The sequence below is a fragment of the Sceloporus undulatus genome, chromosome 1 (genome assembly GCF_019175285.1).
Source record: "Sceloporus undulatus isolate JIND9_A2432 ecotype Alabama chromosome 1, SceUnd_v1.1, whole genome shotgun sequence".
Taxonomy (NCBI): Eukaryota; Metazoa; Chordata; class Lepidosauria; order Squamata; family Phrynosomatidae; genus Sceloporus; species Sceloporus undulatus.
Genome location: NC_056522.1, coordinates 342,014,839 through 342,031,127, shown reverse-complemented (window position 1 = coordinate 342,031,127; position 16,289 = coordinate 342,014,839). Strand labels below are relative to the sequence as shown.

General features: G+C 40.5%; 1 protein-coding gene across 1 annotated transcript in view; it reads left to right on the top strand.

The window, feature by feature from the left end:
• The window catches only part of SPTLC2 (serine palmitoyltransferase long chain base subunit 2), a 104,299-nt gene that overhangs the window by 9,227 nt on the left and 78,783 nt on the right, over window positions 1-16,289 (top strand). The window contains exons 2-5 of the mRNA XM_042471097.1: window positions 6,679-6,873; window positions 12,338-12,492; window positions 15,146-15,294; window positions 15,514-15,638. Of these exons, the coding sequence (XP_042327031.1) occupies window positions 6,679-6,873; window positions 12,338-12,492; window positions 15,146-15,294; window positions 15,514-15,638 (624 nt within the window). The remainder of the gene's footprint in view (window positions 1-6,678; window positions 6,874-12,337; window positions 12,493-15,145; window positions 15,295-15,513; window positions 15,639-16,289) is intronic.

Genomic DNA, 16,289 nt, shown 5'->3' with positions numbered 1-16,289 from the left:
AAACATGGATTAAATACAATCCAGGATAGGTCGGAAATTAAAACACAGAAACATAAGTATGTTGTGTAAAGGGGTGACCCCTTGTTAGGATTAGGCTGAGAAAACTACATCATCTAACTAAAACTGGTAGCTCATGTATTGTTTGGTTTTAGTTGGCATTGTGTTTTTTTTTTAATTAAACTATAAAATATTAAGATTTTTTTGTTTTCAAGATTATAGCATGGGAGATAAGCAAGAGAGATTTCTGCTATTTATGTCAGTGTCACAAGTACAGCTCGTGTTAGTAAGCATGTCGAGATTGTTCCGGTTTCTTTGGGGGGAACAAGAAGTAATTTGTATCTACTAATGAAATGAAACGTAAGAGAATTTAGGTATAGAGGGGGATATAGGGGAAATGTGTGATTAATGTACTCAATTTTTTTAATGCTTAATATAATTAATGTTTATGCATCATGAGAATCTAAATGTAATAAAGAATATTGGGGGGGGGGGGTGCAAATGCTAAGTCCGTGAATCTGGAGGGACAATTGTACTTCCTGTTTCTAGCAGTTTATAGATACCTTATTGTCATTTTCTTGTCAATTCATGTGCAAACTTAAATGATGCTAAACATCTTAGAATTTGGTGAGACTAAATTTGAAGATCCATACACAGTATAATGCTGTAAAACACTGTAAAAACAGTTTTTAAAAAATTAGCAGCATTGCATGCCATTTCTTATCTTGTGAAAAACAGAGAAATTACCCTACTCACATCCTTCCCCCCCCCCTTGACTAATCTACAGACCTTTCTATTTATGTGCTACAGTAAAAAACTAAAAAACCCCAAACCTCTCATTTCAAGTGTTTGAAATTACTGTACTAGCTTGAACTTATTTATTTTAAAGTATTTCTGTGTTGCCTCCCAGTCCACAAAGGTTCGGAAGGCAATGAACAAATAAAAACCAATTAATACAATAAAAAGAGAAAAAACATTTTAAAAACAAATTAAAATACTATTTTAAAAACTCCTAAAAACAATCCTAGAATCTAGTTTTAAAACAGTCAAAACTGGATGGATTCCTGATGGTACTTTAACGTTTTCTGTTGCTTTGGCAGGCGATCCTGTTGAAGCCCGGCTAATCTCTGGAATAAGAACATGGTCTAGACAGTGGACACAATTGTTCCTAATCATCTCCTCCTACTGAGTAGAGTAGAGCCATCCCTTGATTTGCTGGAGAACTGGGGTGATTAAATGAGTCAGGGGTGGGGGAGACAGAATTAATAACAGAAAACCTAGAGCAAATCTGGTCAGACACAGGCTAGTGCCCTTTGGAAAGCCTACACCAAGGCAGAAGTAGCAGGATAGAAATAATTATTCTCTACCAACAGCATTTCATAGTAAGTTTCTCAAGTGGTTAGGGGGCTTTCACACACTCCCCCAAGAGCAGCAGCATCTAGACCTCTCAGCAACCTGCTGTGAAGAATTTGCATGACACTTTACAGGTAAAATTACTTGCAATCTGCTCTGACATGGATGCTATGTTGATTAAAGTCCAGTGGATGTGATCTCTGCTCCTGCTTGTCTCATGTTACTGGAGAGGTTTCCGTGAGGATGGGGACTAGATCCTTGGAGAGGAGAAAACCACCACATTATGCCCTTCCTGCCTTATAAAAGCAACCAGAGGGAAACTTGTAGAATGAGGGGTGGGAGTGAATACTTCATTGCAGGAAGGCAGAGTTCTGTCATGTCCAGGAGAAGCTGTGATGAGTCCTTAACTTTAAAAAAATACAAAATAACCCTTTTTGGATTTGACCACACTAGATAAATACTGGCCTCCCAGCTCCACGATTTCTAGGATGAAACAGATCGAGGAAGAGCAACAGAGTTGTGTGAGGCATTTAGTGCTTTCTAGAGCCAAGCAACTACCTTTGCTAAATCCATAGTAAATTGCAAGAAGTTAAGCTATTGCATGTTTCTAAAATCTTATTGAACATATGACTAGATGTTTTTGTGAAGTAGTAGTGCTTTGCACGTTGCCAAAAGTGAAAAGAAACACCTAGGGAGATAAACTGGAAAGTTCTGAATGAATTACACTGGTCCCTCTACATTTGCTGGGGTTAGAAGTGGAGGACCCATGTGAATGTTGAAAAACCACAAAGAACAACTATTCTTTTTACCTAAGAGAACACCTCTCTAGGAATCTCCAGGTCCTCCAGTGCAACGCTGTGATCAACAGCTGCCAGAAATTGACCATAGAATCACACTGGAGGACCTACAACTGCCTAAATAAGTCTTTTCTCTAGGACCTTCTAGTTTTTCCAGCACAACTCTATGGTCAACGTTTGGCAGAGTTGCTCTGGAGGACCTAGAGATTCCTAGAGAGAACATATTAATGAAATCCACAAGTAATTAAATCCACAAAAACCAACGCTTCAAATGTGGGAGGGCTAGGGTTGCCATTTCACGGTGTTGGGCGTGACTTTCCCGCCCCCTGGGGGGCGTGCCCGGTCCCGCCCCCGGGTGGCTGCCCAACTCTGAGCTCCCAGGGCTGCTGCCTGCCTTCTATAGAGTGCTGCCTGTGAAGCATGCCTGGAGCAGCAGCAGGAGGACTGAAACCAGCAGGGGCGGGCTCTGCTGCCCTGCCCTGCCTCTATTGGCCAGCCCTCTGCTTCCTTATTTGGGCAACATCCATGCAGGGAGGAATTTACATTCAGGCAAGCTGCTTCCCCCTTTCTCTTTCCCCTCCTTCTCTTCTTCTTATTCCGTTTTTTTTTTCTTCTCCTCCTCTTCCCCTCCTCTTCCTCCTCTCCTTTTTCTTCCTTTCTTCCCCCTCCTCATTTTCTTTTTCTCTTTCTTCCTCTCTCTAAACTCCCTCCTCTTCTTATCAGGGGTCCAGGGCTTCTCAAGGCTTTGCCCCCATTAGGAAAAAAAAAAGGCTTTGGATCTGTCCCATAAATCCCTCCTAAGTTGAGACATACCTGGGAAAAAGAGGGGGCGAGGGGTTGGGGGGGGGCAAGGAAAAGGTGGAAGGGGGGAATTCCTAAGAAGGCTTTGGAGTGAGAAATGTAGTTTTCAATGGCACAAAGGACTGCCTGAGATCTTGCAAATGCTATGCCTGCTTGGAAGTGGGAAATGTAGTTTTCAAAGGCACAAGGGACTGCCTGTGATCTTGCAAATGCTATGCCTGCTTGGGAGTGGGAAATGTACTTGTAGAATTTGGGGGGGGGGGGTGTTTGGCCAGAAAGAAGTACATTTCAGCCTTCTGTCTAGGAATAATGCCAAAATGTCCTCCATTTTGAGCATGCCTAAGAAACATGCATTTATATTAACATTTTAAAAAAAGTATCAATTTTTTCATGTGTCCTCCATGTTTAAAAACGTGCCCTACATTTGAAAATGTTGTCCTACATTTGTCCTACATTTGTCCCAGTTTGGAGGTCCTGCCTTATGGCAACCCTAGGGAGGGCCAACTGCAGTAGTAGTATTTCCTAAAAATCTTCAAAGATCCTCACAGAATGCTGTGTTAAAGAATTCAAGACAATAAAAGCTTAATAACAGAGTTAACACGCATATTGCTATGTAAAACACAACAAAAGCAGAATAAAGAACTATTAAGTGGTGAATTGAAATTAAATTATAGCAGTTCTTAGAATCGTATGACAAAATTATTCTTTTTGTGAAGTTTGGAACTGAGGTAAGGTTGCAAGTTTTATAGTATTAAAATCCTGTTTTGTCTTCTTAGCAACCGAACCTCCCAGTTAGGATGTATTTCCAGAAGAACGTGGGTGGAATGTGACCATTCAGATTTTGCTCAACCACAATTTCCAGCATACCTCATAATTGTCTCTTATACCTCAGTCTGCTGGGAGTTGTAGTTGAACAGCAATTTGGAAGGCTATACAATTCCTTCTGTGTGCTAGAAGTACCTGCTTGAGATGGAATTCTTAGGTGGGGTGGTTATGTATGACATTTATAGTCTAAAAACAACATCCTGAATTGGGCCTGACATTCATGACTGTTGCCTGTGATCCAGAAAAAAATGGAGTACTGTACCACTGGGTTTAAGGACAGCACTGCAAAACGTTTTTAGTAGCATATCCAAGAAGTTAGTGAAGTTTGCTGATTGGCAGATTCCTTTGTAATATGTGGGTTGTTATAGAAGCAATGAAGTTGTGAATTTCAGAAACAAAGGGTCTTGCTTTGTTTCTGAAATGCTGTGTTGGAAATAGTTCTCTCTGCTCCTGAAGAGTTTCTAGACAATTTGGCTGGCTGATGTTTATCTTTGTCATTGTATTGTGAACTTCAGTGTGAAGCTATCAGTGTGGCTAACAAAATAAAAGCAATTCATATACAAAAACAACATTGTACTAACAGGAGGGCAACAGGATAATAGTACTGTATTAGAAATATTTTGGCTCGGCTCAGATTAGTACATTTTTCATCTAAACCCCATGAGAAATAAAATAGTCTCCACTCTGGGAGGAGAAGTTTCCAGAAATAGGTCTTCTCACTTGGAATGGCTCATTTGAAATCACCTCTGGCCATATTTCTGACAGTAATGGGCACTGAAGAAGATCTGGATTGTTGAGAAAACTTTATGTCAGGGAAAGCACTCCTCATATTCAAGCTGTTTCAAGCATTATGTCTTTGGAATTACAATTTCTCTAGTTTCCAACATAAATTCTAGCTGTAACTTACAGAAACTTAGTGCCATTACATTAAAATCCATCGATGCTTGAGCCCCATTAAGTATAATGGCACAGTAAAATGGTGTCTCTTATATAAAATGGAAAAAACAAGGCTTGCAGTGTAATACAATGGGTCCTCGGCATCCATGGATTTTTTTTAACCGTGGATTCAGCCAACAATGGCTTGAAAATTTTCAACACACACACACACACTCCAAAAGCAAGTCTTGTTTTTTCCATTTTATATAAGGGACACCATTTTACTGTGCCATTATACTTAATGGGGCTCAAGCATCCATGGATTTTAGTATCCACAGTGGGGTTCTGAAACCAACCTCCAGCAGTTAAAAAGGATCCACTGTAATTGCCTTCATATAATTGAAAATTTGAGTTGCCATCACTCTTAAGTGTTCAGTCCAGCTTCACATCTCGACTAGTAATGTCTACCTATGTGAAAGTGTTTTACTGCTGAGAGTCTGTTTCCAAGTACAAACTGGCTAAAAATACCTTATTGTGTATTAAGATCGTTGGTAGGAGGCTTTCTCTTGGTCTCACCACCATCACAGTTGATGCTCCCAGGCAGTGGACCTTCATCATAGAATCATAGAGTTGGAAGAGACCACAAGGGCCATCCAGTCCAACCCCCTGCCATGCAGGAAATCTAAATCAAAGCATCCCCAACAGATGGCCATCTAGCCTCTGCTTAAAGACCTCCAAGGAAGGAGACTCCACTACACTCCGAGGGAATTTGTTCCATCATTGGACAGCCCTTACTGTCAGGAAGTTCTTCCTAATGTTGAGGTGGAATCTCTTTTCCTGTAGCTTGCATCCATTGTTCCGAGTTCTGTTCTCTGGAGCAGCAGAAAACAAGCTTGCTCCCTCCTCAATGTGACATCCTTTCAAATATTTAAACAGGGCTATCATATTACCTCTTAACAGGCTAGATTGGCCTCTGCTCTGCTCTTGCTCTGTTGACAGACAAAGACATTTTTATTTCAACAGCTCTTTGGTTGTGAACTGGTTGTTGCAGAAGAGTCCTTGAATGAAAGATGTTGTACTTCTATCCTTATTGCTGTGAATTATTGTTTCTGATAAGTTTGCTTATTTCTGTATGTGTATTTTTAACTTGTGTATTAGACATTGTTTTAGCTATATTTTATTTTAATCTATGTGGCAAACTGGCTCAGGTGTCATGTTGGGGGAAAGATGGAATATGAATTAAAGAAAAGAAAATGGGAAAGGGCAACATAGCCTCCTGTGGGAGGGAGTTCTACAGTCTTAAAGAGCTATCAAGAAGGCCACCTCATTTATCTTCACCAAATGTGCCTGTAATGGTGAAGCCAGAGAGAGCCTTCCTCCTCAAGGATTTTAAAACTCAGGCATGTAAATCATATAATTCTATCTGTATTAATTTGACAAAGGCCTTTAGTGTTTTTGTTGAAAGCATTATAATTGGACATTGCAGTCTAACACTGCAGCCAACAGGGCGGCTCTATGCCACTCCTGGAAGCACTGGGTTGGGGATGCAGCAACCGGATGCCATGCCCCAACCGAGTGAAAAAAGAAGCCGCAAAACGCGGCTCCTATTTCCGCCATTGCAGGGGCGCCCCGCTGTGATGCCCCTCGTGTGCAGCTCACTTTGGACACTGTGCACAAGGGATGTCGTCGTGGCACACCCTGTGTAAAGGGTGTGTGTCAAGATGGTGCCCCGGCAGAGGAAGAAGGACTAGGAGTGTGTAAGTGCTCTGCCCTCCCTCAGCCCTACCACACACGCAGCCCGACAGAAGCTGCTGATCTGTATTCCCCCTAAGTAACAAAATAAGAGTGTGATTGTTGTAAATAGTGTAATGATAGCAGAGTCCAGGTAGCTTTGGGAAACCTGCAGGGAGCAAAAGATGACTTTGAGTGTATGCCTTGTGTCTACAGGAAGAACTTGGCTTGAAGCTCCTGAGAACTGATTACTTATATGCTGCATTTTTAAAAAATATATATTTTCTTTTCCCCTTAGATTCACCATATCACTCAGAATGGAGGCTTATATAAAAGACCTTTCAATGAAGCTTTTGAGGAAACCCCAATGCTGGTTGCTGTACTAACTTATGTAGGCTATGGTGTCCTCACTCTTTTCGGATATCTTCGAGACTTTTTGCGATACTGGAAAATTGAGAAATGTCATAATGCAACAGAACGGGAAGAACAAAAGGTAATGACTTACTCCTTAAGAAATAAGTTATGAATTAACAATTTTCCAATGAAGGGATACAGATTTGTTAAAGTGGCTGATTGGGCATGTTTTCGACTTGATTTAGACTGTATTCAGATAAGTGCCATAGAATGATACAGTTGGAAGAGACAACAAAGGCCACCCAGTCTAACCCCCTGCCATGCAAGAATACACAATCAAAGCACTCTCAATAGATGTGACCATCCAGCCCCTGTTTAAAAACCTCCTAAGAAGGAGACTTCACTCCAGTTGAGGCAGCATATTCCACTGTCAAACAGCTGTTACCATTAAGAGGTTCTCCCTAATGTTTAGGTGGAATATCTTTTCCTATAATTTGAATCCATTGATATCAAATGATGCCCTAATTGTAAATTCGTCTATACCGTGACATGTGATTGGAGAATAGAGCAGTGATGGCAGAAAACTTGGAATGGATCTGACCCAACACAGGCTAGAATTCATTGAAGTATTCAGATCTTCTCTGTCTTGGATACTGTAGTTGGTACAGATTCAGTGAGTGTAACCTGCTTCTCCTGTGCTTTGGATACATTTCAGTTTGTGCAGTATGAGGATATAGACAGGATCATTGGAGAAGTGAGAGCGGTCATATGTGTACTGAACTTATGCCCTCTGGTAGCCAGAGAGGAATTGGTCAAGTAAGTAAGAGGAATGATAAATGCTTCACTGTGAGAAGGCAGTGTTCTGTTCTCCCTAAAAGATGTTGTGGTGACACCCTCCCTGAACCCTAACATATTGGAGAATTATCACCTAGTCTCAAGTATCCCATTTTTGGCCATGGAGTATGTGGTGCCTCCCCACTCTAGGGATTCTTGGATTAGCTCTATTTCAATGTGGCTTCAGTGCTGGTTATGAGAAGGAAGTGGCTTTTGGTCACCTTGGTGGATGACCTATGTAGGAACTGGTATGGGGAGTGTGTTCTTGTTGGTTGGTTCTGCTTGGAAGCTTTCAGTATCCATTAACCATTGTGTCTTTCTGGGCTGTCTTGTTGGAAAGGGTTTTGGGGGCACTGTTTTATGGAGGTTCTAATCCTTCTCAGAATAGCAAACTCAGAAAGTGGTGCTGGGGAAATTTTGTTCAACACTCTGGCCAGTGGAAGGCTCTGTATTGTTCCCCATGCTAACATATACAGTCGGTCATCCTTATTCACTGATTTTTTTTTATCCATGGATTCAAGCATCCATGGTTTGAAAATATTTTTTTAAAAGTACAGTATAAATTTCAAATAGCAAACCTTGATTTTGACATTTTATATAAGGGACATAATTTTGCCATGCCATTGTATTTAATGGGACTTGAGCATCCACGGATTTTGTTATCCACAGGAGGCCCTGGAACCAAACTCCAGCAGGTAATAAGGGCCCACTGTATAATGTATTCCCAAATTTTCAAAAAAAGTATAAATTCCAATAGCAAATCTTGGTTTGGCCATTTTATATAAGGGACACTATTTTACTATTCCATTATTTTTAACTGGATTTGAGCATCCATGGCTTTTGTAAGCCACAGGAGGTCATGGAACCAAACACTAGCAGATACTAAGGGCCCAGTATAATTCAAAAAGCATATTCTGAAAGTCGCACGGGGAGAAAGGGGCGGGGCGTCTCATAGGGATGAATGGGGTGCACGCCGCCACATTTCCGCATGTGCGAGCCCCATTCATTTAAATGGGGCTCGAGCATAGGCGGTATTTGTTTTATGCGGAGGAGTCCAGAACGGATCCCCCACGTAAACAAAGGGTGACCTGAACTATATTATTATTATTATTATTATTTATTCAATTAATCAATGATTAAAATAGTTTAATCATTAATTTATACGTTTACTTGGAAAATGAGCTGCTCTGGCCCACAGAAGTTTAGCCTATTTTAATTTTGGCACCTACTTACTGCTAAGTTGTACAGGTCTTCAATGAATGAACCATGGAGCAAAGCGGTTTTCATCAGAAGCAGGAATGATTAGACATTGTACACCTGCACAGTGCTCATAACTGCAGGTACATTTTTTGCCATCTACTGTATACTGGATCGTGAAATGGCTGTCATGTTGAGTTGGCAATTGGTTGTGCTTTATCTATCTAGATATACTATAGGTTTGTTGCCTGGGTAGTACTGTGGTAAATACAAGATTGATTTTTTTATGCTTTGCAGTGCTGCACTGTGTAATGATACACCTGGAACCTTAGGAATAAACTGAGATGAATTATGAATTTTCTAGATGAATTATGAATTTTCTATGTATTAATGATGAAGTATGTACTGAAAGAGTTCAGCCTCTTAACAGTTTGCCCAGATGACTAGTATAAGAGATCTGCTGGGTGATCTTGGCTTCTTTTGAGTCCTGCTTTGAGTGTTTTACTGAGAATTAACTATTAAAGTGATTACTTTCCCCTTGTGTTTCTGTTAAAAGTTGTGCGAGTTGGACATGTTAGTCAAAGCCAAAATAGATTTATATTTTTAAAGTCTTACTTGAATACAATAGAGTTGATGAGGACAAGGGGTGGTTGCAAACCAATGAAAGGCCTTACGTTCCTTCTGTTAAAGAAGAGTTTAGTAAAGTAAAGTCTGTTGAATTCAAAGGGACTTTCATATAAATGTATGTCAGATTACAGCAACTGTATTTTAACATTCTTTCTTACAATATGATTCAGGTGGAAAACATCCGATTTGCCTGAGTTGTAACTCAAAGCACCAGTGTTTACACACAGCTTGCAAAGGGAGGAAATGAGGCACATTACCTAATACTGGTTTTACTGGAAAGCTGCTTTGAAATATTGGCTGGCTGCCTTCAAAAAAATTGTTAACTGATATTTAAGTAAATGCCACAGTGAAAGACATCAAGTAATCTTATTTAAGAGTGTTTAGAGTATGTAAAAGAGGCCAGTAGATGTTTGGGATGCATTTGAGACTCATGTAGCAAAGCACTGGAAGCTTGTATGCATCATCAATACAGAGAGGCATTATCTAAGAGCTGCCAGGTCAAGTTATTTGCATAGATTTCTATCTCCTTCTGAGCATTTCTCTCCCTTGAAGGCATACACCTTTTACATGATGGTGACATAGCTATCTCTGCTACTGACTCTCATTGACTTTGTTGATCCATAGATGTAGCAATGTAGAACTGACTCTTCTACATACTCTTCTAAAGCCTGTTACAGATAGCCAAAATAAAGCTGCTTCGAGTCACAGTGGAGGTATGGTGTTTCAATGATGCATGCGTCCTAAGAGTCCAGAGGTCGCACCAAAGCCACGCTCCAGCCCTAAGGACTGGAGCATGGCTTTGGTGCAACTTCTGGACTCTTAGGACGCATGCATCATTGAAACACCATATCTCCACTGTGACTTGAAGCAGCTTTCTTTTGGCTGTCTGTAACAGGCCTAAGATTATATATCACATGTTGTGACTTTTTCTTGGAAACATGAGTTTCTTCTAAATTCAAAGGAAATGGGAGAGGCTAGAAATAGATTGCCTGCATTGTCTGTCTTCGTTAGTTTTACTCTTCCATTTGTCTATAAACATTAATACTGTCACCAGGATGGGAATGGTAATAAGGAATAACAGGTTCAGTTGTATTAAGTAGTGATCAAATTTGTTGTTCTGGTTTTTAAATATTTTTGAGCCACTGTGCCGCCAACCCGATTGTTTGAAGAATTAAAACACACTGAGTTAGATCTAGAAAAAGTGAAGAGGACCCCTGTTTAGGCTTTCCTACCTCCTTCTCTCCAAATCTTCATACTTACATATCCAAAGCCACCTGTGAAAGTTTGTGGACCTTCTGGGCATGGCAGACTGCAACAGAAATTCATTGGGGCTACCTTATACCAGCTGAAGTGCTTTTCTACTAACACTGGTTTGGAACTAAATAGTCCTCATTAAAAGTTTTTGGCTGTTGTTGTTATAGAGAATTTGTTTACATGTGCAGATATAGGAAGCAAGATCTCTTTCGAGAAGACTAGCAATTTTAGTCTCTTTAATGATTACTAAAATACAAGAAATGGAATTGCAGGCTCTTTAGGTTTTTTTTTGTTGTTACTTGCTCTCAAACTGTCTGACTTATGTTAACCCTATGAATGAGAGACCTTTAAAAGCCGTGGTAATGAACAGCTCGGCTAAGATCTACAAACTAAGGCCATAGTTTCCTTTATAGCATCAATCCATTTGTAAAGTGGTGTTTCTTCTACAGCCTTCCACTTTACAGAGCATCATGGCATTTTACACAATCAGGCCATCTCATGAGGTGTCAAAAATGCAGTAGCCTAGATATTTCTGGTTCAGCTGTTATTGGAAATGCAGGGATACTGTACTTGAGAGTCTGGCAAGCACTAATATTTGTGTGGCTTCTCCAGTGAGGATTCTTACTGAGTGACATGGGAGATCTGCTCTATTCTAAGCACTAGTTGATTTGTAAGGATGAAAATTCAGCAGTAGCGTTCAGTGGGAGAATGGAGGACTGGGCGAGGGAGGCACCTTCAACATCCTGCCCCTTCCTCCAGTCCCGGACCAACTCAGCGTGGCCCCATAAAGCCTTGGGCTCCCATTTCCCAGTAAATAAGACCCCCACATCCTGTAGTTTGGTTAGCCTCCTCCCACTCACTCCAGATAGGCAGTGAATGGGAGGAGCATAACCAAACTAGAGGATGTGGAGGGTCTTAGCTACTGGAAATGGACATATCACAGGCAAGAGCCAATGTCCCTTTCCCAGCTATGGACTTCCAGGAGGAGAATGGAGGACTGAGGGAGGGAGGCCCCTACAATACCCTGCCTCCTCCTCCAGCCCCGGACCAACTCAGCCTGGGCATCAAGCCCATAAAGCCTCAGATGATATTAAGAAGAACATTATCTTGTTGCTAATTTTTAGTCTCCCTCTTTTTCAGGGTGTTAGATTGTAATCTTTTATTGTAATGTCTTAACTATAATGTTGTAACTTGTTGTGCTATATTTCCTTTATTATTTCATTCTTTATTGGTATCTGCTTTGTTATATTTTTGGAATGAGGGCTTGGAAATGGGGATTTCTTTTTGATAATTATTGATCTGAATGTAATCTTCTGTGTTAGGCTTTTGTCATTATTGAATTATTACAATATGTTTTTTGTTATGTATTGTTATATTACATTTGTTTATTATTTTATGTTTATTGTTATTGTTTATTGCTATTGCTTTGTATTATCCCTACTGTTGTAAGCCACCCGGATTCCCAGTGATTGGGCAGGATATAAATAAATCCTATTATTATTATTATTAGTAGTAGTAGTAGCAGCAGCAAAGTATTTTTTAATTATTATTATTAATATTTATTTATATAGCAGCATAAATCTACATGGTGCTTCACAGATACCATAAAATAAACATCATATTGTTTATCAAGTTTGCAGGGGAGAATGTAGCACTTCACATTGTTCTAATGTCTTTGCCATGGTTTTCAGGACTTTGTCCCTTTATATCAGGATTTTGAAAACTTCTATACAAGGAATCTCTATATGCGCATTAGGGATAGCTGGAACAGACCACTCTGCAGTGTACCAGGAGCCAAAGTAGACTTGCTAGAAAGGGTTTCTCTTGACTACAATTGGACATTCACGTAAGTAAACAGCTTTTAAAAGGCCCTAAGTGTTTTTCTGTAAGATTCCAAACACTTTCTGAGCTCAGTGCAAAGTATGTTTCTTTCTAGGTTGCCTTGCTAAAAATCTCAGTTCAGCTATTTTTTGACTATACAGAATAGCTGATTAGAGTCAGTTATGGATGGTCTGTGTAGGGAAACATTGAGATTAGTAATGATGCTCATTTTTGACAGAAGTGATGTCTTGTTCAAGTTACATTTCTTGTATATCCTACTTTGCTTTGGTGAATGTGCCTGAGTCCTGTAAACTGGAGAGGCAGGCAGGAATGTAGTTCTAATTTGATGTGTAAGCAGGTCCACTCATTGTCCAGTCTAGAGCATGCTCCAAATTCAGTTCTGCCTTGAATGCAGTGGGGCTTTGTCATATTCATGGAATTTTTTGTTTGTTTGTTTTTTGCTGGAAACACTTTTACTATAGGCAATAGGCACATGGTATGCCCATGTCTGGACTTCTGTGAGGTGTGTGTGTCCCTCTTACATTATCTTTCTTCACCAAGGCCAACTGAACTGAAATACTTGAGAGATCATTTAATATGTCCAGGTTTTGTTGACTACAGAATTTAGAAGTGAAAATGACATCTAGGTGATATATGTCATTTACCTCTGATTTTATATATATGTTTGCATAAACTTATTTATGTATACATATACTTCCTCCTGTACAGTGGGGGAAGACTTTCCTGTGAGTTGTCCAGAAGTCTCTAAAACTAAAAAAAAGGTAAAGCTGAAAAGATGGTTTTCTGTGGGACACAGTTAATTGAACAAACTTACTGGCGATTGTCATTGCCAGGTTAAGAGTTTGATTAATACACTCAGAAGAGACTGGGTTTAGTTCTGCTGATTGCAGCAGTTTGCTGACTCCCAGATGCACTTCCTTTGTATGCCTTGAGGATATCCTGCTTGAGGAAGTGACAAATATTTGTTTGGAAGAGAAAAGGATTTAAAATTATGAGAGTCAAATAGCAAGCTTTTTTTTAGTTGCTTTCAGCACTGCATTTTATTTTTTTTAAAAAAAGCTTTCAAAGAGCAGCTGCTAATCTTTAATATGATGTATTTTACATATTTTTTTCTGAATAAAGCTTAATTATTTTGAAAGTTGCCAAAAAAGATTAGTTATTATCTTTTGCTATAACGAAAGAAGGCTTGCTGAGTTAACCAATTGTGCAATAAAGAGCAGCACTTGTGCAAACCTATTTGGTTTTGTTGCTTCAGTATGTGAAATCATTAGTAAGCTTTGGATGCAATCCATCTAGTATGTTGTGATCAGAAGGCTTAGATGTTGTTCCTGATGGCTTTCCCTCTACAGTGGTACCCCGGGTTACGAAAATAATTCGTTCCGCCACGGCGTTCGTAACCCGAAAGATTTCGCAACCCGAAAAAGCCATAGCCGCTAGCGCTAAAAAGCCGCGATTTCGTGCGAAAAAGCGCCGAAAAGCACCAAAAAATTTTTCGTAACCCGAAAAAACCTTCGTATCCCGGAACAGTTTTTTCCTATTGATTTTTTTCGTATCCCGGAAATTTCGTAACGCGGTGCTTTCGTATCCCGGGGTACCACTGTATATCATATTACAAAATGGCTTTGAAGCTCTTGGGAACTTCAAAAGCAGTTTGTGGAACACCATGATGGATGACTTTGTTGGTTTGATTGCTGGCAGAATGAAAGCATTATTGGATGTGTGCACAGTTTCCAGTCCTAAAAACTCTTGACTAAATCACCCCCTTTGTAGAGATGTAAAAATTAAAAAAAAAAATTTAAGCCATAGAGAAAAAAGTATTATTGTTTTTCCCGGGGGGGGGGGGAGAATTTTTCAGAAAAATTGAAGAAATGTAATGTTCGCACCCTTTACAGACTAAAGGCACTTTGTTACTTTATGCACATAAAATGTGTTCTGTATACATTGATTTGGCATTAAAATGTTTATATTGAAAGTACAAATTGAATTACATTTTTAAACAAATCTTACAAATGGAGGTAGAAGGCCCTGAACTGTAAGTAAGTAATACCTGTTCTGTAAAGAACTTGTTTGGTTTTGTCAGTTTATGAGAATCAAGCAACAGTAAGGACAGAAGACATTGTGAATTATTTTGGCTTCTCTAGTTCTTTAGTTTCAAATTGACATTAAGTACTCATTCCCATGAAATGAACAGAGAAAAGAAATTGGACTGGGTATTACTGCAATCTGATATTGTACATCTAGACTTCTGATGCAGGGGAACTAGGTGGGGTTTTTTAGTATGCTGTTGACCAGTACTGTATTTGTGCTCATTTACAACAACTACACATATTTGTTTTCTGGAAACTTGCAGTGGACTGCCAGCTGACAGTTTGTACACTAGTACTGGTGGACAGATCTCTGCTTTGAGTTGTACTGCTGTGCATAGTCTTACAAAGAAGTTTAATATATAATTTTTAGAAATATTGTGGATGGGAAATATCTGAACAACTTATCTTAAACATTTTATTCATCAGTCCGAAAGAAATTAGTCCACAATTCAATTTTCTTCAGATTTTCTGGAAAAATAAGTTCTTAGGAGGGAAAGGAGGAGAATTTCCCAATTTTTTTCTGGATCCTCCCCTAACATTCTTTGTTTTTTATATACATATAAAAACCAGGTACACAGGAAAAGTGATAAAAGACATAATTAATATGGGGTCCTACAACTACCTGGGATTTGCAGAGAATAATGGAGTTTCGAAGGATGCAGTGGCTAAAGTTCTCTCACAATATGGATGTGGGGTGTGCAGCACTAGGCAGGAGATGGGTAAGTCCAGATGAGCAGATGAGCTCTACATATAATGAACATACCCAAATGTTGCAAAACTTTATGTGACAATTTCTGTAGGCTTTCCATCCATGTGTGTATATATTTTCCATTCACCTTGCATTAATTTCAGTGTTTGAGCTACTTAGCATTAAGAGAACCTCTTACAAGTATAGTGACTTTCTATCCCCTTGAACTAATTCCCATCTTATTTAATAGGAAACATGGACAAACACGAGGAGCTGGAAGCTTTACTGGCCAGATACCTTGGTGTAGAGTCTGCTTTGGCCTATGGAATGGGATTTGCAACCAATTCAATGAACATTCCTGCTCTAGTTGGCAAGGTATGAATGGTGTCGCAGAAAGACCTGACTTATCTATTCCCTATCTTCACAAGCTTCCCTTGGTAGTTTCCCAGATAACTTATTTGTTTAGAGTGTGTCTATTTGGAGGGACAGAAACTATAATCCCAGTGTACATTGCACCCCTGCTTAGAAAACATTGCTCTTAAGAAGAATAAACATGGGGGGGGGGGGGGGGCCTGAGGACATAAACCCGGGGTTGGCACCCCCCGGCCCGTGGGCCGGTCCCAGCCCGCGGGGGCCTTTATGCCGCCCCCTGGGCCTTCTGGCGCCGCTGCCGGTTGCGGGTTTTTCCCGCTATGTTTCCCGCCCTTTCCCCCCCAAAAAATGGCGGTGCCCAGGGCTCCGATGGCAGCAGCGGGCCCCTGGGTGGCCCGTTGCCATCACTGGGGCCCTCCAGGAGGGCTCCAGCGGCAGCAGCGGGCCCCTGGGATGCCTGTTGCCTTCGCTGGGGCCTCCAGGAGGGCTCCTACGGCGGCAGCGGGCCCCTGGGAGGCCAGTTGCCGTCGCTGGGGCCCTCCTGGAGGGCTCCTGCGGCGGCAATGGGCCTCTGGCGTCAGGAGCCAGCAAAGATGGGGAGGCCTCCAGCGCTGGCGGTCCCTGCCGGCTCTTTCCCAGCCTCTGACGGGGCCT